Raw genomic sequence first — 24,898 nt, 5'->3', positions numbered from 1 at the left:
CCTGTGACTAGTGGTGTTCCGCAGGGCTCTGTATTGGGACCTCTGCTGTTTGTGATTTATATAAACGATCTGGAAGAAGGAGTAACTGGGGTGATCAGTAAGTTTGCGGACGACACAAAACTGGCAGGACTTGCAGATAGTGAGGAACATTGTCAGAGGCTACAGAAGGATATAGATAGGCTGGAAATTTGGGCAAGGAAATGGCAGATGGAGTTCAATCCTGATAAATGCGAAGTGATGCATTTTGGTGGGAATAATGTAGGGAGGAGCTACACGATAAATGGAAGAACCATAAAGGGTGTAGAGACGCAGAGGGACCTGCGTGTGCAAGTCCACAGATCTTTGAAGGTGACGTCACAGGTGGAGAAGGTGGTGAAGAAGGCATATGGCATGCTTGCCTTTATAGGACGGGGCATAGAGTATAAGAGTTGGGGTCTGATGTTGCAGATGTATAGAACGTTGGTTCGGCCGCATTTGGAATACTGCGTCCAGTTCTGGTCGCCACACTACCAGAAGGACGTGGAGGCTTTGGAGAGAGTACAGAGGAGGTTTACCAGGATGTTGCCTGGTATGGAGGGGCTTGGTTATGAGGAGAGATTGGGGAAACTGGGGTTGTTCTCCTTGGAAAGACGGAGGATGAGGGGAGACTTAATAGAGGTGTATAAAATTATGAAAGGCATAGATAGGGTGAACGGTGGGAAGCTTTTCCCCGGGTCGGTGGTGACGTTCACGAGGGGTCATAGGTTCAAGGTGAAGGGGGGGAGGTTTAACACAGATATCAGAAGGACATATTTTACACAGAGGGTCGTGGGGGCCTGGAATGTGTTGCCGGGCAAGGTGGTGGAGGCGGACACACTGGGAACGTTTAAGACTTATCTAGACAACTATATGAACGGAGTGGGAATGGAGGGATACAAAAGAGTGGTCTAGTTTGGACCAGGGAGCGGCGCGGGCTAATTGTTCCTTGTTTCTCGTTTCAAGGCTTCATTCTACGATCATCTTGCTGGTGCCAGTACAGAGCGAGACTGCGGATAGTTGGGAACCTGTCTCGGGGGCAGGGAATTCATATGGTGTTCGTGGAAGTGGAAATGACTAGGGTTGGGAAGCATTTTCCGATCAGGGCCAGTGTGATCTCCTGGACTCGTTTCGATCGCCTCAGGGGGTCGGAGAGGAATTTCCCAGATTTTTTTTCCCCATATTGGCCCTGGGGTTTTCACTCTGGGTTTTCGCCTCTCCCTGGAGATCACATGGTCTGGAATGGGGGGGTGGGGGTGAGTTAATAGGTTGTGATGAACAAAGCATCGTAGCTGTGAGGGACAGCTCGGTGGATAGGATATTGGTATGTAGATAGGCTGGAAAATTGGGCGGGGATCCTGGATTCAGGATTCAATCCTGGACCGGGGAGCGGCGCGAGCTTGGAGGGCCGAAGGGCCTGTTCCTGTGCTGTATTGTTCTTTGTTCTTTGTTCTTTGTATTTAATCTTTTCCGTTCGGCAAGAAAGCTACAAAGGAACCTAACTCTGTCTTTAACATTGATTCCTATGGGGACCAATGATTCACACAAAGTTGTTTCACTTAAAGTTGTGATTTTCCAGACCACAGCCACAACTTTAAGTGAGGAGTTACTATTATTGAAAAGGCCATGGAAAACAAGAGCAAAGTGGTTGCATTTGTATAAGTCTCTATTTCAACCTCAGCTGGAGTATTGTGTCCGGTTCTGGGGTGCTGCACTTTGGGAAAGATTTGAAGGCTTAGGAGAGAGTGTGGAAAAGATTCACAAGAATGGTTCCAGGGAAGAAGAGCTTCAGTTATGCGAATAAATTGGAGACGTTGGGGCTGTTCTTCTTGTAGAGAAGAAGGCTGAGGGGAGATTTGACAGAGATGTTCAAAATCACCAGGGTGCTGGACAAAGTAGATATGGAGAAATTGTTCCCACTGATGAAAGGGTCAAGATGAAAAGGCAGATTTAAAATAACTGTCAAAAGAAGCAAAAATGATATGGGAAAATATTTTGTCATCAATGAGTGGTTAAGAACTGGGATTCACAGCCTCAGTGTGTGGTGGAGGCAGGTTCCATCAAAGTATTCAAAACAGAATTAGACTGTTATCTGAAAAGGAAGAACGCACAGAGTTACGGAGAGAAGGTGGCGGAATGATACCAGATGGATTGCTCATTCGGAGAGCTGGTGCAGACATGGTGGGCCAAGCGACCTCCTACTGCGCTGTAACAACTGTGTGATTTTGAATTTGGGACCAAAGAGGAGATATATGCATAGGGACAGGCGGCATGCCTCAGGTACTCTGTAAATATAGAAGCATAGAAACAGACACTGTTCTACCATTCACGTTGATCATGGCTGATCATCAAATTCAATATCCTGATCCCCCCTTACCCCCATATCCTAACCGAATTAGTCTCTCCTCATGTGACAGACCTATCATCTCAGGAATCAGCCTGGTAAACCTTTGCTGCGCTCCCTCTATAGTAAGGACATCCTTCCTCAGATAAGGACATCAGAACTGCACACAAAACTCCAGGTGTAGCCTCGCCAACACCTTATACAATTGCAGAAAAAAAATCCCTATCCTTGTACCGGAATCCTCTCGCTATGAAGGCCAACATACCATTTGCCTTCTTTACTGCCTGCTGTACCTACGTGCTTATTTTCAGCGACTGATGCATGAGAACAGCAAGGTCTTGCTGAGTATCCGCCTCTCTCAATTTACACCCATTCAAGTCATCATCTGTCTTCCAACTATTGCTATCGAAGAGGATAATCTCATATTTATCCACATGATACTGCATCTGCTATGCAGATGCCCACATACTCAGCCTCTTCAAATTATGCTGAAGCATCTCTGCATTCTCCTCACAGCTCACCCTCCCATCCAACCTTGTGTCATCTACAAATTTGAAGGTAATACATTCAGTTCCCTCTTCCAAATCATTAATATGTATTGTGAACAGTCCTAGCACAGATCCCTGTAGAACCCCACTAGTTCCTGGCTGCCAATCAGGCAAAGACCCATTTATGCCAACTCTTTGCTTCCTATCTGCCAACCAGCTTTCTATGCATCTCAAGAAATTACCTGCAATCCCATGTGCTTTAACTTTACATAGTGTCTGTTATGTGAGACCTTGTCGAAAGCCTTCTTAAAGTCTAGGGCAGCACGGTGGCACAGTGGTTAGCACTGCTGTCTCACAGCGCCAGGGACCTGGGTTTGATTCCCGGCTTGGGTCGCTGTGTGGAGCTTGCACGTTCTCTCTGTGCCTGCATGGGTTTCCTCCGGGTGCTCTGGTTTCCTCCCACAGTCCAAAGATGTGTGGGTTAGGTGGATTGGCCACGCTAAATTGCCCCTGAGTGTCAAGGAGACTAGTTAGGGTAAATGCATGGGGTTATGTGGGATTGTGGTCGGTGTAGACTAGATGGGGCCGAACGGCCTCCTTCTGTACTGTAGGATTCTATGAGTCCATGGATTCTATGAGTCTAAATAAACCACATCCTCTGGTGCTCCTCAGTCAACTCTACAAGTTACATCCTCAAAGAATTTCAATAGATTTGACAAATGTGACTTCCATGCTGACTTTGTCTGATTATACCACTGCCTTCCAAATGCCGTGTTATGATATCCTTGATAATAGACTCTCACAACTTTCCCAGTATCGATGTTAGGTTCACTGGTCTATAGTTCCCTGTTTTCTCTCTCCCTCCCTTTTTGAATAGCGGGCTTACGTTAGCTACCCTCCAATCTGTAGGAACTATCCCAGAGTCCAAAGAATTTTGGAAAATAACCAACAATGGATCTACTATTTCCAGGGCCACTTCATTAAGTATTCTGGGATGAAGATTTTTAGGACCTGGAGATTTATCCACCTTCAATCCCATCAATTTCCCCCAAAACCATTTCTCTACTAATGCTGATTTCCTTCAGCTCCTCACTAAAACTTGTTTCTCTCAGAACTTCTGGTACATTATTCATGCCTTCCTTTGTGAAGACTGAAGCAAAGTACAAATTTAATTCCTTGGCCATTTCTTTATTCCCCGTTATGAATTCTCCTGTGTCTGGCTGTAAGGGGCCTACATTCGTTTTTGTCAATCTTTTTCTCTTTACATACCTATAGAAACTTTTACAGTCAGATTTTATGTAGCCCGCTGGCTTAATTTCATACTCTATTTTCCCCTTCTTAATCAATCCCTTGGTCCTCCTTTGCTGAATTTTAAACTGCTCCCAATCCTCAGGCCTATTGCTTTTTTTTTGCCAATTTGTATGCTTCTTCCTTGAATCTGATACTATCTCTAATTTCCCTTATAAGCCATGGTTTGGCCACAATTCCCTTACAACTCTTGTGCCAAACATGAATAAACAACTTCTGGAGTTCACCTATTCATTCTTTAAATGCCTGCCGTTGCCTGTCCACTGTCTTTCCTTTCAGTAATGTTTCCCAGTCCATCATGGCCAATTCATGCCTCATACCATCATCGTTACCTTTATAGAGATTCAGGATCCTGGTCTCAGAATCAACTACGTCACTATCCACCTTGATAAAGAATTCTACCATATTATGGTCACTCGTCCCCGCGGGTTCTCTCACAACTAGATTGCCAACTAATCCTTTCTCATTGCACTTTGCTTCTGTCTTTACCAAAATTAAAGATGCTGCCAATAGTGCAAGAGGAGGTAGTTGAGATACTGGATGGGGTAAAAATTGAGAAAAAGGAGGTATTAGAAAGGCTGACTGTATTTATAGTTGCTAACTCACCAGTACCTGATGGGGTGCCCCTGCGGATACTGAGTGGTCATTATGGTGTTAAGGATCCCAACTTACATTGACATTGGGCAGAGGGCAGGAACTACAAGTCTTGACAGCTCAGCCTTGGGAATGGGGATCCGTTGCAGACTACACACGCGCAATTCAGCAGTCAGAGTGTTTTGGGCCAGGAACAAGTTCTCAGGGTGTCTGCATGAAAAATAAACAGTGCAGAAACCTGATCACGAAACCCAGGAGTGAGGTGCCGTACTAGGCAGGAGTCCCAGAGAGGGGAGAGGGAAAGGGGACAGGGAGAGGTCCCAAAAAGGAGAATCAAGGAGAGGGGACAGGGAGAGGTCTCTGAGAGAGAGAGGGAGAGAATGAAGGAGCAAAAAAAGAGGCTCCAAAGAGTAAAAGTTATTCGGCTGGCAGGCTTCAAGTACAAAGGGATCAGGAGAAATGCTGGGGGTCTGAGAAGACAATGGAAGGTTCAGGGCTCCCTGCTGTGGGTCATATGAGTGAAGGTCAATCTTTGGAACAGTGATGTTATTCTCAGCCTGGCTGAAGAGCTGAAATTGTGCTTGTGAGGTGGAACCCAGGAGAAGGGGTTTTAGGTGCAGGGATATGAGGTGAGCAGTTGTTGAGGCAGTCCAAAGCTGAACAATGTTTGGAGAGAATTCCAAGGCTAGATCTTCAAAAGCAAAGTCTGGATAGCCTTGTAAGAGAGACAGTTTCAACCAGATTGGTTGCCTGGCAGGGGACGATTTTGCATACACATTCGCTGTGAGCACAAACGAGGACGTGGGCATGAAATCTCGCGAGAATCGGAAAACGAGATACTCGCCAGCAAGGTCTCATTTTCTGATTTTCCCCAGCCCACACCAGTGACGTTTCTAGGCGAGAAATACATTGCAATGTATTTAAAGGGCTTCCTGCCATGTGATCCCCCCCCGCCACCACCCCCCCCCCCCCCCCCCCCCGTAAAGAAGCCCCCCCCCCCCCCAAGCTGACATGATGTCACATCGGTGAAGCAGTTGAGGGAACCCGTCAGGGACAGAGGGACATGCCCAAGCAGTGCCAACCAGTGCCAAACTTTAAAAGGGGGCACTGATCTCTGTGGAGCTGGTGTTGCCAGCTCTATCAGGCCCCGCCCTGGCAGAGTGACAGCAGAAACCACATCCCTAGCTTTTCCATGCACTCGGTGCCAGAAATTCTGCAGCAAAGACCCGGCTGTGTTGCTGGAGAGCTGCACGCCAGTTTTTCCACCCCACCCCACAGTGTTTACTGACATGCGGGTATGTTGCTATGAAATCCGTGGAATCTCTCTCGGTTGCGTTCTCTATTTATTGTGCAATGTGTTGAGTTTAACCACAGTTTGCCCGTTTCCCATGCATACCTCATGTTAACTCGCAGTGTTCGAGTATAAGATGAATATTGTAAATTGTTTCACTTCTATGACTTTGTAAAGTGAAGTTTAATTTGTTTCTTCAGAAACTGTGGAATCCTTTATTCTCTTACTGAGTGACTTGGAGCTCAAACTTTAAGCAAAATGTTACTGGTCCCTAACTGGATAGTACCAGAAATTTGGGCCGGAATTCTCCCAAAAAATTCTAAGAGTTGAATTTGCGGGAAAACTGGAGTAATTCACACTGGTCTTTTCAGTGGGAGTTCACACTAGAATCTCCCACACTCTGTGCACCACAGAGACCACCAGCGTGAATATCATTACAATTCAGAGGAGGGATCCTATTCCCGCTGGAGAGGCTGAAATTAGCAGGTCTCTGTGCATGCGCAGTCGCCCCCAACTGTCAGCCTCCCATTTGTTGGCCAACTCGATCGCTGGCCAGCCTGCGACCCCCGCAGTGCTGCCCTCCCAAACCCCCCATGGCCCAACTGTAGCCCCCCCATACATTCGTAGGCCAGCCCCGAACCCCTCCATCCCACCCCAATGTCCAGTCCCCCCATCAGTGACAATCCCCCTACTGCAGGCAGACCCCCCCCCAACCCCCCGCCCCAGCCCACCCTGATCACTGACCTCCCTCCTGCCCGAACCGATCCCTGTGCAGAGTGACAGCGGGACCCCTGACCCCCACTGATCGCCCCCTAGGCCCTGCTGGGAGACACAAGCACGGCACAAATGCTTAAAGAGCAGTTAGATTAACCCCAACAGTCACTTAGAAAAGTGTAATTTATTGAGGAAAGCCAGATGCAGTTGTTAAAGGCAATCACATTCAAATAACCTATCTGGGTTTCTTGATGAAGTAGCAGGGAGGGTTAGTGAGGGTAATGTTGTTAATGTGGGGCACATCGACTTCCAAAAGGTGTTTGATAAACCAGCAGACAGCAGCAAAGTTAATACCATGTTAGGAAATGGACAGTGACGGTGTATATGAGTGGCTGAGTGACAGGAATGAGAGAATAGAGATGGACAGTTGGTTTGTGGACGGGAGGAAGGTATATGATGGGATTACACAAGGGTCATCATTATTAGGACCCCTGCTTTTCTTGATCTTTATTAATAACCTAATTTGGGTGTAAAGGGCACGGTTTCAAAATTTGCAGATGATACCAAAGTTGGAAGTATTGTGAACTGCGTGAAGGATAGTCTCAGACTCCCAGAGGAGTAGAAAGGCTGATGGAATGGATAGACACATGCCAGATGAAATTTAATGCAGAGAAGTCTGGACTGATTCATTTTAGTTGGAGGATCAATGAGAGGCTCTTATATAAAATAAAGGGTACAATTCTAAAGTTCAAGAACCAAGGGACCTGAGGGTACATTTGTCAAAATCAATAATGTCGGCAGATCAGGTTGGTTATTAAAGCCCAAGGAATGTTGGCCTTTATCAATAGAGGCAGCGAGAACAAAAAACAAGGAATCTTTATGGAACAGCTTCAGCTACAGTTGCAATATGGGTCCAATTTCGAACACCACATTTCAGGAAAGTTTTAGAGAGGGTGCGGAAAAGATGCATGAGAATGTTCCAGATATGAGAGACTTCATTTATGAGGATAGATTAGAGAAGGGGAGTGAGAGGAGATTTGATAGAGGTGTTCAAAACCATGGGGCGCCTGGATCAAGTAGAGAGGGAGAAATTGTTCCCATTGGTGGGAAGATTGTGAACCAGAGGAATTAGAGTGAGGCTAAATGACGAAAGGACAAACCTTTCTGCGCAGCGAGTGGTTTTGATCAAAAGATTAAAATTTATTTATTAGTCAAAAGTAGGCTTACATCCACACTGCAATGAAATTACTGTGAAATGCGCTGCTACTGTGGCATGCACTGCCTGACAATGGATTTCAATCGACTTTCAGAAGAGAATTGGATAAGCAACTGAAGGGTAGGACCTGTAGCTGTATATAAAAATGGCATAGTGGAGAAGATGAACTAAATTGTTCTTGCCGTGAGCTAGCACAGAGTTAATGGGCTGCATGGCCTCCCCTTGTGCTGGAACCAATCTATCATTTGATTTGCAGGAGCTGACACTGAGACACACGAACCCGGCAGTATCTGACAGGAGTGAATAATTCCCCTTTACCTCCTGCCTATTGTAAATTGATGTGATCTTTGGCTGCTCGAGCTTTTTGTTTTCTTTCTGTCTGTCAGGAGTGTGAGCCTGTGCCAGACCATGGAGGAGAGCTCTGATCTTGACCTGACTTACATCACTGAACGAATCATTTCAGTTTCCTTTCCCTCGGATGTGGAGGAGCAAGGTTACCGTGCCAACCTGAAGGAGGTCGCACAGATGCTGATGTCCAAACATGGAGAGAACTATCTAGTTAGTATTTAATTTTCTTAATTTTGTGTTTTAATATTTGGACATAGTTTAGTGAGGGATATTAGTTTTGGAATATAGAAATTTTCCATTTCACTGTCCCCATCAAACACTCCCAGGACAGGTACAGCACGGGGTTAGATATAGAGTAAAGCTCCCTCTACACTGTCCCCATCAAACACTCCCAGGACAGGTACAGCACGGGGTTAGATACAGAGTAAAGCTCCCTCTACACTGTCCCCATCAAACACTCCCAGGACAGGTACAGCACAGGGTTAGATACAGAGTAAAGCCCCCTCTACACTGTCCCCCATCAAACACTCCCAGGACAGTTACAGCACGGGGTTAGATACAGAGTAAAGCTCCCTCTACACTGTCCCCCATCAAACACTCCCAGGACAGGTACAGCACGGGGTTAGATACAGAGTAAAGCTCCCTCTACACTGTCCCCATCAAACACTCCCAGGACAGGTACAGCACAGGGTTAGATACAGAGTAAAGCCCCCTCTACACTGTCCCCCATCAAACACTCCCAGGACAGTTACAGCACAGGGTTAGATACAGAGTAAATCTCCCTCTACACTGTCCCCATCAACCACTCCCAGGACAGGTACAGCACGGGGTTAGATACAGAGTAAAGCTCCCTCTACACTGTCCCCATCAAACACTCCCAGGACAGGTACAGCACGGGGTTAGATACAGAGTAAAGCTCCCTCTACACTGTCCCCCATCAAACACTCCCAGGACAGTTACAGCACGGGGTTAGATACAGAGTAAAGCTCCCACTGTACAGTCCCCATCAAAGACTCCCGGACAGGGACAGCACGGGGTTAGGTACAAAGTAAAGCTCCTTCTAAACTGCCACCATGAAACTGGCTACAAAGCAAAATTGAGAGTTGGGGTAAAGTTACTGAAACTGAAAGAAAGTGGAAATTGGTGTCCACACAAGGGTCGGTGCTGGGGTCGCTGGTGTTCACCATTTGAAGAAATTATCCAGAAATTGAAAGTACAAATTTAAAATTTGTTGATGACAACTGAATTGGAGGTTTAGTCTGCAGAGAAGAAGGCAGCAACAAAATACATAATATATTTCCAGAATTTCAGAGATCTGGGTATGCAGGTCCACAGTTCCCTGAAAGTGGCAACACAGGTGGCCAAGGTGATTAAGAAGGCATTTGGCATGTTTGCCTTCATCAGCCGGGGTATTGGGTACAGGAGTTGGAAAATCATGTTGCAGCTATATAAAACCTTGGTTAGGCCGCATTTGGAGTATTGTGTGCATTTCTGGTCACCGCACTACCAACGCGACATGGAAGCTTTGGAGAGAGTGCAAAGAAAGTTAACCAGGATGTTGTCTGGTCTCGAGGGTGTTGGCTATGAGGAGAGGTTGGATAAACTAGGATTGTTTTCACTGGAAAGACGGAGGCTGAGGACAGACCTGATAGAGGTCTACAAAATTATGAGAGGCATAGACAGGGTGGATAGTCAGAGGCTTTTTGCCAGGGTGGAAGTGTCAATTACAAGGGGAGCACAGGTTCAAGGTGAGAGGGGAAAGTATAAGGGAGATGTATTGGGGAGATTTTTCATGCAGAGAGTAGCGGGTGCCTGGAACATGCTGCCAGAGGATGTGGTGGCACATTGGCAACTTTTAAGAGGCATCTTAAGTTGTGGTGGTTTTGAGAGGGATGGTATTTCAAAGGAGAATGTTATGTCAGGCCTATGTAGATCCTTGATTAAACCACACTTGGAACAACTGGAAATAATTCTAGATTTGGTAGTGCGGTGACCAGAACTGCACACAATACTCCAAATGCGGCCTAACCAAGGTTTTATATAGCTGCAACATGATTTCCCAACTCCTGTACTCAATACCCCGGCTGATGAAGGCAAACATGCTATATTGCTATATGCCTTCTTAATCACCTTGGCTACCTGTGTTGCCACTTTCAGGGAACTGTGGACTTGCACGCCCAGATCTCTGAAATTCTGGAAATATATTCTGTATTTTGTTGCTGCCTTTCATATTTTAATGCACAGGATCAGGACATTTGACCCATCTGGTACATCCTTGTGATTTTGCTCCACGAGTTATTTTTGATTCGTTCATGGCATGAGGGCATCGCTGGCTAGGTCAACATTTATTGCCCACCTCGTGTTGTCCTTGTGAAAATAGTGGTGAGCTGCCTTCTTGAGCTGCTACAGTTCTGAGGTGCAGGTACACCCACAGTGCTGTTGGGGAGGGAGTTCCAGGATTCACTGGGAACAGTAGCAAACTGAGTCCTTGTATGAAACCTTTAAGGGACAGTGTCTTTTAAAAACATAAATTCTTCCAGAATGTTCTTGGTGTTTGAAGGTGAACCGGTTTCCGTGATTAAAATGTTTATATCAGATTATGTTGAATATGCTGTAGTGCCCCCAATGTGGGATTGAGCTGAGTAACTGCAAGTAGCTCTCATTAATCTATCTCCTGTCTACTTGCAGCTTTTTAATCTGTCCGAACAGCGCCATGACATCAATAAACTCAATCCTAAGGTAAGGTTGTAAGCAAGAGAGAGCTCCCATCTCCTCCTGTGTCTGTGCAGCCACACTGTAACATTACATTCTATGACTGTAACACTACATTCTGCATTCTCTCCTTTCCTTCTCTATGAACGGTATGCTTTGTCTGTATAGCGCACAAGAAACAATATTTTTCACTGTATGTTAACACATGTGACAATAATACATCAAATCAAATCAAAAGCATCTGCACACATCCAGAGGTGGAGATGCCGGCGTTGGACTGGGGTGGACACCTGGTGTTGTGAGACTTCTTACCACATCCAGAGGCTCAGCCACTTCACACTCTATTATTAGAACATGAGGAAATTGGAGCCTGCTCCCTCATTATGATGATGGCCAATTTTGGACTTCAGCTCCACTTTTTTCCTGCTTCCCATTTCCCATGATTCCCTGAGGGAGCAAATATTTGTCTATCACAGACTTCAATAGATTCAATGACAGCGCACCCACAAACAACCCTCTTGGGTTGAGAATTCTGAACATTCATAGCCCTTACTTGAAGAAATTTCTCCTCATCTCAGTCCTAAAGAATTCATCTCTTATCCTGATACTGTGCCTGTGTGTTTCAGATTCCGCTCTCAGTGTCTAACCTGTTAAACCACTTCCCAATTTTTTATGTTTCAATGAGATACTTTCTCATTCTTCTAAACTCCAGAGAATGTAAACCCAATTTACTCAGCCCCTCATTATAGGATACCTACCGCCCTCATCCCAGAGACCAATCAAATGGACCTCCTCTGTAATGCCTGCAGTGTAAGTATATCCTTTCTTCAATAAGGAGACCCAAAGTGTGGTCTCAGTAAAGCTACATTTATAGTGAGGCTTCTTTACTCCAATCCTCTTGCAATAAAGATCATCATGCCATTTGCCTTCCTAATTGTTTGTTGCTCCCATATGTTAACTTATGATGTTCCTTATATGAGCACACTCGAGTCTTTCTGAACATCAACATATGTTCAGAAATATTCTGATTTTTAAAAAATATTCTGATTTTCTATTAATATGACCAAAGTGAAAGACCCCTCATTATACTCCAACTGCCATCTTGTTATCCACTCACTTAACCTGTCTATATCTCTTTGCAGCCTCTCTGTATCCTCCACAGAGCTTACATTCCCTCATTCATTCACCAAGTTCACATTCCCTGCTTAGGCTGTCAGGGCAGCACTGACCCAGTTTCCACCTTATCCCGGACTGAATGATCCAGTGTGGGACTGGACAAGGCAGGGACCATGTTCAGTCTTAGTTCTGACACTCTCAGTGGATTGGTGTTGTATTTACCCTCAGTGTCCATGCTGACACGTGAAGAATAAATCATTGGGTGAGGTGCCAGGAGAGATGGTCCAAATCTAATAAGGATCAGGAATTGTGGGAGAGCTGAGTCTTGAGCCTATGAGCTTTAATTGCTCTGTTTGAGTGGTCTGAGTTTGATCTGGGTTCTGTTGCACTGCTGTAACTGGAGGTGGGTAGTGGGACCTGGGGATGATGCTTCTCCCTGGAGCAGCAGTACCTCACAATGAAGAGAATGCACGTTGTGTTTGCAGCTCTTGTTTCACGAAGGTGTGTGTTTGCCATTGCAGGTGGTGGACTTTGGATGGCCTGATCTCCATGCTCCTCCATTGGACAAGATCTGCAGCATCTGCAAAGCCATGGACACCTGGCTGAACTCAGACTCTCAGCACGTGGTAGTCATTCATAACAAGGTAAGGGTCCCGATGTCTCCTCCTTTTTGTAACCTTTCAGGTTGAAACCCCCACTGCTCTGCTGTTTGTGCCACAGAACAGAAAGAATACCGTCACCATCACCCACCTGTACTCGGTTAGCTAATCACATTAAAACAGCAACTCTCCCTCAGTCTTTATCCTTTTTGTTTTCCTTGACTTTGTGTTTTAGATTCCTCACATTGTTTTGCATAACTGTTCAGTTTTGTCCCAGGTATTTACATATATATATCTGTACATTTGATTCTGAACATTGCTCATCTTTCAAAATGTGCCAGTTTCTGAAGGATCACTGAGGAACTTGATTCCCTACAAATGTTCCTGTTGAATTAGACTTCATCCTTCAATCTTTTTAAAGCTTTGACTAGTTTTTGGAACCAATCAACCCTCAAAAAGGTGGAATTTCCCCCCAAAAATGGCAAAATGTCAGGTTCTGACGAAAAGCAGCAAGTTTCTCCCCAGAGAAATAGACAAGTTTCCCATTGAGATCTGACCACACTACACCATTTTAAAGCGGGGGGGGGGGGGGGGGGGGGGGTGGTGTTTTGCGCCATCATTGTGAGGGGCGGGGCCCTAAAGATGCCAGAGAGGCCAGCTCCACAGAAATCCTGATCTCAAATCAACATTAGACATACCCCACCTCCCACTCACCGACATCGGGTCTTTGGGGCATTGCCCCATTGCCTCTGCCCATCCTATTTGGCGCAACTGGGGCATTGCACCCCCCAAACCCCCACCCCCCGTGGCTTTAAAGTATTTCGGAGATGCGGTTCCATGGATTTCTAAACCATTTGTCAGTCACAAGGTAAAGAAGTTGAACACTCAGTCTCCCCATCATAATGGGAAGCCATAGGATTACACACTGGAATATAGAAGTTAGCAACTTTAAAATAGGCTTACATTCTGAAGTAAAGTACCATCACTAATAACAGACATCCACTACGTGGACAACCCCACGACGGGGTTGCCTGCTCTAGGCCTCACGCGCTTCTAGGGCATTCCCCTCTAGACCTCACCCTCTGAAACTGCCCTGCCATGTCCTTGACCACCCAGGGACTACACTGGCCTCTGAGACCAGTAGTGATTCCCAACAGCGTTATGTCATGCTGGCGGGAGGGAACATATAAAGTTCCCGGAAGAAACAGCATTAATCTGATTTTGAATATTTAAATACATATAAATGAATGGACATCAGGGTCATGCCCTGGCTGGGTGTGAACCTGGTTATGTCACTGGTGGGTGGGCGATGAAGATCTCATTCTGAGATCTCCCCAGCACAGATTTCATTATCGCCCTCTCGCAAGTGTTTCTGCCCATAACGAGATTTGTGCCTATGTCAAACAGGGGCGAAAAATCAGAAATGAGAAGAAAGAACATAGCAGGCATCATTTTTTGACACGAACAACTGACTGAAATTGTAGCTAAAGTCGAGGGAAACAGTCAGAGGAGCTCATCATTTCAATGCCAAACTGGGACTTCAGTTTGTAAATACAAGGTCTACTGAAGTTCTTCAGTTACTGGATAACTTAATAAGGAAATAAAGGATAACATAAGGGCAAAAACAAGGGCATATAATACTGCATATGTTGGTGGCAGAGTGGAGGATTGGGAGAACTTCAAACACCAACAAAGGTGACTAAATACAATATCAAAGATGCTAAAATGGACTATGAGAGGAAGCTAGCTGAAAACACAAACACTGACACCAGAAGTTTCTAGAAGTATATAAAGAGGAAGGGGATAGTGAAAGTAGATGTTGGCCCTTTAGAGGCTGGAAATGGTGGATAAGAATGGGAAACTCGGAGATGGCAGAGGCACTAAACCAATACTTTGTCTCTGTCTTCACAGTAGAAAATAATAATTCACCCCCAAAAACTGCAGTTAATAAAGTGGAACTTGGTGAAATTACTATAACCAGGGAGAAGGTACTCAGTAAACTGAAGGGTTTAAAAGTAGATAAGTCTCCGGGACCTGATGGCCTACACCATAGGGTGTTAAAGGATGTAACAGCAGAGATTGTGGATGCATTAGTTACGATATTCCAAAATTCTCTGGATTCTGGAAAGGTCCCGGCAGACTGGCAACATGCTTATTCAAGAAAGGAGAGAGGCAAAAAGTGGGAAACTACAGACCAGTCAGCTTAGCCTCTGTGGTGGGAAAGTTGCTGGAGTCGATCATTAAGGAGGAGGTGACTGAGCATCTGGAAAAGCAAAACTCAATTCACCAGTGTCAGCATGGTTTTGTGAAGGCCAAGTCTTGTTTGACAAACCTGCTAGAGTTCTTTGAGGATGTAACCAGCAAGATAGATAGAGGGGATCCTGTGGATATAATCTATCTGGACTTCGTAGGCACAGTAAGTAGTCTCACAACACCAGGTTAAAGTCCAAACTGTTGGACTTTAACCTGGTGTTGTGAGACTACTTACTGTGCCTACACAAGTCCAACGCCGGCAACTCCACATCATATCTGGACTTCCAGAACGCATTTGATAAGGTGCCACACAAGAGACTGATCCAGAAGGTTAGGTCCCAAGGGGTTGGGGGTAGAGTAGTGGCTTGGATTGAGGGTTAGCTGACTGATAGAAAGCAGAGGGGGTTGGGATAAATGTTTCATTCTCCAATTGGCAATCTGTAACTAGTGGAGTCCCGCAGGGTTCAGTTCTCAGATCACAACTATTTACAATCTATGTCAATGATCTACAAGCAGGGACAAAGTGTAACATAGCAAAATTTGCTGACGACACGAAAATGGGTGGGAAAGCAGGCTGTGACGAGGAGATAAAAAGTTTGAAAATGGATATTGACAGGCTAGGGGAATGGGCCAGAATCTGGCTGGTGGAGTTTAATGTGGATAAATGTGAGATTATCCATTTTAGCCGAAAATGTAAAAGGGCAAATTACTATTTAAATGGGGAACAGATTCAAATGGCGTCTGTGCAGAGGGATCTGGGTATTCTTGTGCATGAGTCTCAGAAAGTGGGTATGCACATGCAGAATGTTGTAAAGAAGGCAAATGGAATCCTGGCATTTATTGCAAAGGGTCCAAAGTATAAAAGTAGTGAAGGGTTGTTACAATTGGATAAGGCATTGGTGAGACCACACTTGGAGTATTGTGTTCAGTCCTGGTCACTTTCTTTGAGGAAGGATGTGATGCCATTGGAGGCGGTTCAGAAGAGGTTCAATAGATTGATTCCAGGTTTGAGGGGCTGTCGTATGAGTAGCTTGGGCTTGTCGTCGCTGGAGTACAGAAGAATGAGGGGGATTTGATTGAGGTTTATAAAATACTCAACAGGATTGATGAAGGAAATGTTAACCAAACGTTCTCTCTCCTAGAACAGTCTAGGACAAGAGGTCATAGTTGCAGAGGAAGAGGGGGGAAGTTCAGGATAGAGATAAGGAGAAGCTACTTCTCACAGAGGGCTGTGAATCTCTGGAACTCACTGCCCCAGAATGCAGTGGATACAAAATCAATCAATGGATTCAAGAGATAGATAAAAATTTGATCAAAAGCAGGATAAAGGGCTACAGGGAAAGGCAGGGAAGTGGAATTAGGATGAGATGAAGATCAGCCATGATCATATAGAATGGCGGATCGGGCTCGAAGAGCTGATTGCCGACTCTTGCTCCTAATTCCTATGTTCCTATGAGTAATCCAGTGAATAATAATAAATACAAAATACTGTGAATGCTGGAAATATGAAATAAAAACAGAAAATGCTGTAAAAACTCAGCAGGCCTGGCAGCACCTGTGGAGAGAGAAACAGAGTTAACCTTTCAAGACCAATATGTCTACTTCAGAGAAGTGTGGTTGTTTGAGCATTTCAGTTGGCTGGAAGCTGCCTCAGTAAAAGTGACTGGCAAACTGGCAAGTGGTTGTGAAAGCCACTCAGTCCACCACTGTTATTTTCTTTATGAAACTTCTCACCCATGGGTTTGCCTGATACGAGACTCCAATCCTACACTAATGGCCTGGACTGAATGCCCTCCTCCTGTCCCGTAATGACTCGATGACAATGTGATTGCCTTTGTTTAATGTCTTTAACCTACCACATGTTGTGTGTTGCCAAACATCTTCAGACTGCCTTATCTCGAATGACTGAATTCCTTTCTTTAGTTTTTTCTCTGTCTGCTCTCCTGCCTCACATACCAGAATTCCTGATACTGCATCCAAATGATCACATCACACACCTAATTCCAGAAAGTCAGCGTCAAATGTTTTGCCTGCACCAGCTCAAGCCAGTGTTTGAGAAACAGTGTCGAACTTATAAACCCACAAATATGCAGCCTCTGTGGGCACATCAGTGTGTGGAGGAACAGTAAATGCCCCTCGTATCACCCTGTCTGCGCCAATTGACTTTGGTCATGTCAGGGTTATCTTGAAATGTTACTAATAATCCAGAGAATATGAGCGAGATTTTAATTCACTTCCACCGGGTTAAAATCAGGCTGAGTTCAAACCCATTGCAGTGTTTTGGGGATTTGAGCTCTGAATGAAATCAATCTCAATGTAGAAGCTTCGGGAGGGAATTTCCACCCCCATTTCCGATGGGCAGGTGTGGCAAAGAGGATGATGAATGAAGCGAGAGATTCACATCGGCTTTTGCTCTGAGAGGATTTCCCCGCTCAATTCTCCCCGCACCTCGTCAGTGACATAACGGAGTTCCTGCCATGCAATGACAGGCACTCTATTATACCACATTTAAATATGATTAGCGAGCCTCCCCACAGTAACATCCCCCACTCAGTGTCCTGGCGTCAGGTTTTTATAATCGGGGAACAGCCAAACAGAACCCGCCGGGGATGCATAGGAGCACTGCCAGGGTTGGGGAGGTGCCGTGGGTTCCATCTCTGTGGGAAGGGAGGCTGGTGTCTGTGGCATGGTGGGAGGGGCATTGTGTAGGGTGGGGGTGGGGGGAATTCATAGAGTATACAGCACAGAATAAGCCCTTTGGTCCATTGTGGCTGTGCCGGTTAAAGATAGACCACCTAACTCTTCTAATCCCATTTTGCAGTACTGGGCCCATAGCCTTGTATGCTTTGGAATCAAAAGTGCACATCAACACTTGTTTTGAGTCTCTTTCTCCACCGCCCTTTCAGGCAGTGAGTTTCAGAGTCCCACTGGAAAACCGGCTGATGACAGCTAAAAGGTACCATTGCGCATGCGACGATCATTCAGTGTTTTGTGTACAAGTATACATCGTACACACTGAGAGATCTGTCACCCCTGCCATCCCCCCCCAAACCCCCATGATATCACCCCTTCTCCCCACCAACAATCGCTGGCCTCCCCGGCCCACTGCTGGCCTTCTCCCCCCGCTTCCCCCGATCGCTGGCCTCTTCGGCCTACCGCGGGCCCGATACCCCCCCTGGCTGACCACCACCCCTATACCACCCTTCCCGGACGATCATCACCTCGATACCCCCCCAATCTATCGCTGCCCCAATTCCACCCCCCCCCTCCCCCAGGTCAATCGCTGCCCCGAAACCCCCAATCCCTGCTGCTGACCACCTGGGGAGTCCCAATAGCCTCTGGACCCACCGGCAAGACCATCAGGGTGGGTCTCCATTGGTGGGGACAAAAGGTAATCCTCACTGGTACGGGTAAGGCAAGTGAACCCGGACGATTACTTCTAAAATCTAAATTAATTCTAAAATTAAACATCTATTTATAATGATTTTTGTTTTTGTTTCTGATTATGGTTTATGGTGCTGAGCATCAATTCTGTCAAGAGGTTGAGAGATCTTTAACAGATAATTACCATATTGAATATTTGTCCTCGCTCGGAACATTGTTTTTATCAATGTTGTTGAAAAGCCAGCTTTGCAGAATTAAGTTATTACAGAAGAACTGAGAATTTGAGTGCTGCTTACAAAGCAAGGCAGACTTCATCATAGGATTCACACCCGGAGCCCTCGTTGTCTCCCCCGGACCCCCACTGTCTCCCCCGGAGCTTTCACTGTCTCCCCCGGAGCCCTCAGTGTCTCCCCCAGAGCCCTCACTGTCTCACACACCCATTCATGCCATGAAGGATTGCTCGACACTGAACACTTTTGCAAGGTTTTGGTATTTGTGTGTGAGCAGACACAAGGTGCAGCCTGTGGAGGGCACCGCAGAACTGGAGTAACAGAGTCTGCCGCTCGTGGGATCGTGAATTTGACCCTTTAGCATTTGCCAGCCTAACTAGACTTGGAAATCAACTAGCCAAGCAAATGAAATTATTTTATTGATTTAAGTGTTTCCTTGAGGGGTTTGGGGAGGAGTAGAAAGTACTTCACTGGTTCCCGCAGGGAATGGCTAGGAGCTTCTGTTTCCAATTCTCCCTTTCTCCCAGTTTATTGGCCTTATTAACAGCACTGACGGTAGTCTGTAATTTCACTGCCGAAAAAGGAGCAGTCTGGCCTCATCCCATTCCTCTGCTCTTTTCCCAATACATTCATCCCCTTTAAGTAAATGCCCTGAAGGAAGAAGCAATGAAAACTGGGACATATGTATGTTGGTCTGTTTTTTTTCTGATTGGGTGTCCATTACACCGTTCAGAGTGGGTTTCAGATGATCTGTATTGCTCAATGTGTCAAAATCTCGCCGCTTTGCCCCTCTGGTTTTTCTGTCAATTATTTTAGCTCTGACTCTTTGGTTTCTGTTTCCAGTGACTGTGTCAGTTTCTGCTATTTATTCTGTCAAAAAACCTCATAATGTTGAACCTCCCAATTGAATTTCACCCTCACCATAACAATCCCACAAAGAACAAAGAAACTTACAGCACAGGAACAGGCCCTTCAGCCCTCCAAGCCGGCACCGAGCATTCTTCCCGTCTGAACCAAAACCCCCTACCCTTCCGGGGACCATATCCCTCTATTCCCATCCTATTCATGTATTTGTCCAGACGCCTCTTAAAAGTCCCACCTTCTGCTTAATCTTGTCAGTGATGAATCCTGGATGTGGCCTCCTGTCAAACGCACTCAACTCCCTCAAACCCGCTCAAATCCCTCAAACCCACTCAACTCCGCATGGTAGGTTGTTGCATAAGGTTAAATCTCACGGAATCCAGGGTGAGGTATCTGAATGGATACAAAATTGGCGTGGTTGTAGAGAATTGTTTTTCAAACTGGAGGCCTGTGACCAGCGGTGTGCCTCAGGAATCAGTGCTGGGTCCACTGTTATTTGTCATTTATATTAATGATTTGGATGAGAATATAGGAGGCATGGTTAGTAAGTTTGTAGATGACACCAAGATTGATGGCATAGTGGACAGTGAAGAAAGTTATCTCCGATTGCAACGGGATCTTGATTAATTGGGCCAGTGGGCTGACGAATGGCAGATGGAGTTTAATTTAGACAAATGCGAGGTGATGCATTTTGGTAGATTGAACCAGGGCAGGACTTACTCAGTTAATGCTAGGGCGTTGGGGAGAGTTACAGAACAAAGAGAAAGTGGAGTCACTGGTGGACAGAGTGGTGAAGAAGGCATTCAGCATGCTTGGTTTCATCAGTCAGATTATTGAATACAGGAGTTGGGACGTCTTGTTGAAGTTGTACAAGACATTGATAAGGCCAACTTGGAATACTGTGTGCAGTTCTGGTCACCCTATTATCGAAAGGATATTATTAAACTAGAAAGAGTGCAGAAAAGATTTACGAGGATGCTACCGGGACTTGATGGTTTGGGTTATAAGGAGAGGCTGGATAGACTGGGACTTTTTTTCTCTGCAGCGTAGGAGGCTGAAGGATGATCTCAGAGAGGTCCATAAAATAATGAGGGGCACAGATCAACCAGATAGTCAATATCTTTTCCCAAAAGTAGGGGAGTCTAAAACTAGAGGGCATAGGTTTAAGGTGAGAGGGGAGAGATACAAAAGTGTCCAGATGGGCAATTTTTTCACACAGAGGGTGGTGAGTGTCTGAAACAAGCTGCCAGAGGTAGTAGTAGAGGCGGGTACAATTTCGTCTTTTAAAAAGCATTTAGATAGTTACATGGGTACGATGGGTAGAGAGGGATATGGGCAAAATGCGGGCAATTGGGATTATCTTAGGGGTTTTTAAAAAAAGGGTGGCATGGACAATTTGGGCCGAAGGGCTTGTTTCCATGCTGTGAACCTCTATGACTCTATGACCTCTATAACTCCCTCAAACCCACTCATCTCCCTCAAACCCACTCAACTCCCTCAAACCCACTCAACTCCCTCAAACCCACTCAACTCCCTCAAACCCACTCATCTCCCTCAAACCCACTCAACTCCCTCAAACCCACTCAACTCCCTCAAACCTACTCAACTCCCTCAAACCCATTCAACTCCCTCAAACCCACTCAAATCCTTCAAACCCATTCAACTCCCTCAAACCCACTCAGCTCCCTCAAACCCACTCAACTCCCTCAAACACACTCAACTCCCTCAAACCCACTCAACTCCCTCAAACCCCCACTCAAATTCTCAAACCCACTCAAATCCCTCAAACCCACTCAACTCCCTCAACCCACTCAAATCCCTCAAGCCCACTCGACTCCCTCAAACCCACTCAACTCCCTCAACCCACTCAACTCCCTCAAACCCACTCAGTTCCCTCAAACCCACTCAACTCCCTCAAACCCACTCAACTCCCTCAAACCCACTCAACTCCCTCAAACCCACTCAACCCCCTCAAACCCACTCAACTCCCTCAAACCCACTCAACTCCCTCAAACCCACCCAACTCCCTCAAACACACTCAACTCCCTCAAACGCACTCAACTCCCTCAAATGCACTCAACTCCCTCAAACCCACTCAAATTCTCAAACCCACTCAACTCCCTCAAACGCACTCAAATCCCTCAAGCCCACTCAACTCCCTCAAATCCACTCAACTCCCTCAAACCCACTCAACTCCCTCAAACCCACGCAACTCCCTCAAACTCACTCCGATCCCTCAAACCCACTCAAATCCCTCAAACCCACTCAACTCCCTCAAACCCACTCAGCTCCCTCAAACCCACTCAAATCCCTCAAACCCACTCAAATCCATCTAACCCACTCAAACCCACTCAACTCCCTCAAACCCACTCAACTCCCTCAAACTCACTCAACTCCCTCAAACGCACTCAACTCCCTCAAACCCCGCAACTCCCTCAAACTCACTCAACTCCCTCAAACCCACTCAACTCCCTCAAACCCACTCAGCTCCCTCAAACCCACACAACTGCCGTCTGCAGATGAGCACAGACGGCTCTTGGCTCTGATTGGTTTAACTGGCCTGAGCCTTATGTTGGTGCACTTAACTTTGTCTCCCCATCAGCCAAATGTTGGGGCTTCCCCCTGGTTACCCTCAGGGGAGAGGATTTTGGGTTTCTGCTGTGTTCATGAGAGATTGTTGGTGCCTGGGACTGTTCACTCGGCCTGAACCAAAGTAATCCTGAGGACCTGTGATTGGTGAAAGATTCCCTAATCTGGGAGAAGGATTGCTCAAAATGTCCATCAGGATCTAAATACCCGAATAGATGGGATGTATTTAATTTCTCAGTGTTGCCTGGCTGACATTCAGATCTAAAAGCATTAAAAAGACCTTGTTAGAGGAGCTGTAACAACCATATCAGATCTCACCCAGCTCTTTCACAATAACAAGGTCTCATTGACTCTGGGTGACAGACAGGCATAAGCCTCTCGCAAACTGTGTTGCCAAGGGAACCACTGAATGGGGAATCTGAGCTGGGAGATGTTAACTTTATCCATTCACGGCCACTCAGCCACAGCGAGAAGGCAGCAGCAATGAGTGTCACTTAACAACTCTCCCCATTCCTCAAAAAGCTTACTCTCATCTGTTTACACGGTAGCACAGCGGCTAGCACTGCTGCCTCACAGCGCCGGGGACCCGGGTTCAATCCCAGCTTGGGACACTGTCTGTGTGGAGTTTGCACGTTCTCCCCGTATCTGCATGGGTTTCCTTTGGGTGCTCCGGTTTCCTCCCACAGTCTGAAAGACGTGCTGGTTAGGGTGCATTGGCCATGCTAAATTCTCCCTCAGTGTACCCGAACAGGCGCCAGAGTGTGGCGACTAGGGGATTTTCACAGTAACTGCATTGCAGTGTTAATGTAAGCTGACTTGTGACACTAATAATAGATAAATAATTAAATATACCGACTCGTTATTCTGAACAAGAAGATAAATCTACAACCTCAGCCAATTAGAAGGACAAAGACAGCAGATAAATGGGAACATCACCACCTGCAGGCTCCATTCCAAGTCACTAACTATCGTGACGTGGAATTGGTTGGATGTGGAGCAGGCCGAAGGTGGAGCCTCTGTGCTCCCTGCAGGACAGCATGTGAACAATGTCAGCTGTCGCTCAGCTGGAGGAACAGAGCGAGCGACTCTCGGGGGAACTAAATGAGAGGCATTGTAGCAATGGGACCATACAAGGCGGGTGGGGTGGGGGGGAAGATGCTGCTGTGTCCATGGGAGGTGGGGGAAGCCAGGTAAAGCTGTGGGAAGAGGCTGGGTCTGGCTGTTGGTGAAACTGCGGGAATGTGGGTGGGGGTTGATGTTGAGACTGTAGGAGCAGGTGGAGGGGGTAAAACTAGGGGGTGGTGGGGTATTGTGAAGACTGTGGGGTTGGTTTGATGTCATGGAAGCAGGACACCAATCACAGAGCAGAGTTTGCATACACAGGTCAGTGTTGTGCATGGGCGAGATCAGAGAAAACGCAACAGAAATGCACGTTTTCCTTTCTACCTCCTCCGGCCATGGCCAGCTCAGTCAGTCGGGGAGACACTGAGTTACTCTGGATAATGGACACCTAGAACATGTCATCCAATCCTGTGCCGTTTCGGTATTGCAAAGTAAGGTCAACATCCCACACGCCCATGTACCCTCTCCCTCATCACTGACTCTCCCTCATCATTGACTCTCCCTCATCACTGACTCTCCCTCATCACTGACTCTCCCTCATCACTGACTCTCCCTCATCACTGACTCTCCTTCATCACTGACTCTCCCTCATCACTGACTCTCCCTCATCATTGACTCTCCCTCATCACTGACTCTCCCTCATCACTGACTCTCCCTCATCACTGACTCTCCTTCATCACTGACTCTCCCTCATCACTGACTCTCCCTCATCATTGACTCTCCCTCATCACTGACTCTCCCTCATCACTGACTCTCCCTCATCACTGACTCTCCCTCATCACTGACTCTCCCTCATCATTGACTCTCCCTCATCACTGACTCTCCCTCATCACTGACTCTCCCTCATCACTGACTCTCCCTCATCACTGACTCTCCCTCATCACTGACTCTCCCGCATCACTGACTCTCCCTCATCACTGACTCTCCCTCATCACTGACTCTCCCTCATCATTGACTCTCCCTCATCACTGACTCTCCCTCATCACTGACTCTCCCTCATCATTGACTCTCCCTCATCACTGACTCTCCCTCATCACTGACTCTCCCTCATCACTGACTCTCCCTCATCACTGACTCTCCCTCATCACTGACTCTCCCCACCCAATTCCCCCTCCCACACCCCCAAGTTGATTAAAATAAGTTTCCAATTTCCAGCCTGTTTATTCTCTATCTCCTGTAATTCTGTGCTTTATAACTGATTGTGTTTTTGGTGATTTGCAGACACTGATTTGAATGTTTTCTGACTGCAGGGAAATCGGGGTCGAACAGGAGTGGTTATTGCTGCCTACATGCACTACAGCAACATATCAGCCAGGTAGGATGCTGGACTCTGTTCTTACTCAAAGGCCAGGATTTTACGCTTCTGTCTGAGTTTGGCAACGAGAGTGGAAAATATCACGAGAAGAACAAAGTTGTGTGTCAAGTCTATAGAAAAGCAGGAAGCGATCGTCCCCTCCCCCCATCAATACTGGGCTGTATTTCACATCTTTCAACTTCCAGAACCTCTTTATAATAAATTATCATTATCATCACCACACACCAGTACCATACCCCCCACGCCAAATAATGCATTCACGGTAGCGTGATGGCCTGAGGCATGACTGGTCTACGAAGGCAGGCCCTGGATGAGCAGTACTCCCCGGGGAGCTAGGATGTAAGCGCCGTGCTCAGAGGGGAGAGTGCAATGCAAGGTTAATGCCAAGGGGTGCCAGGG

The 24,898-nt window shown here is 46.4% G+C and overlaps 1 protein-coding gene across 7 annotated transcripts in view; it reads left to right on the top strand.

The window, feature by feature from the left end:
• Window positions 1-24,898, top strand: part of tns1b (tensin 1b) — a 668,363-nt gene that overhangs the window by 478,252 nt on the left and 165,213 nt on the right. For all 7 annotated transcript variants that reach the window (XM_078227754.1, XM_078227753.1, XM_078227751.1 and 4 more), the window contains 4 exons: window positions 8,357-8,528; window positions 11,007-11,057; window positions 12,668-12,790; window positions 24,435-24,499. In XM_078227754.1, the coding sequence (XP_078083880.1) occupies window positions 8,357-8,528; window positions 11,007-11,057; window positions 12,668-12,790; window positions 24,435-24,499 (411 nt within the window). The remainder of the gene's footprint in view (window positions 1-8,356; window positions 8,529-11,006; window positions 11,058-12,667; window positions 12,791-24,434; window positions 24,500-24,898) is intronic.

Source organism: Mustelus asterias, chromosome 14 (assembly GCF_964213995.1).
Source record: "Mustelus asterias chromosome 14, sMusAst1.hap1.1, whole genome shotgun sequence".
NCBI lineage: Eukaryota > Metazoa > Chordata > Chondrichthyes > Carcharhiniformes > Triakidae > Mustelus > Mustelus asterias.
This window is presented reverse-complemented; position numbering and strand designations above follow the sequence as displayed.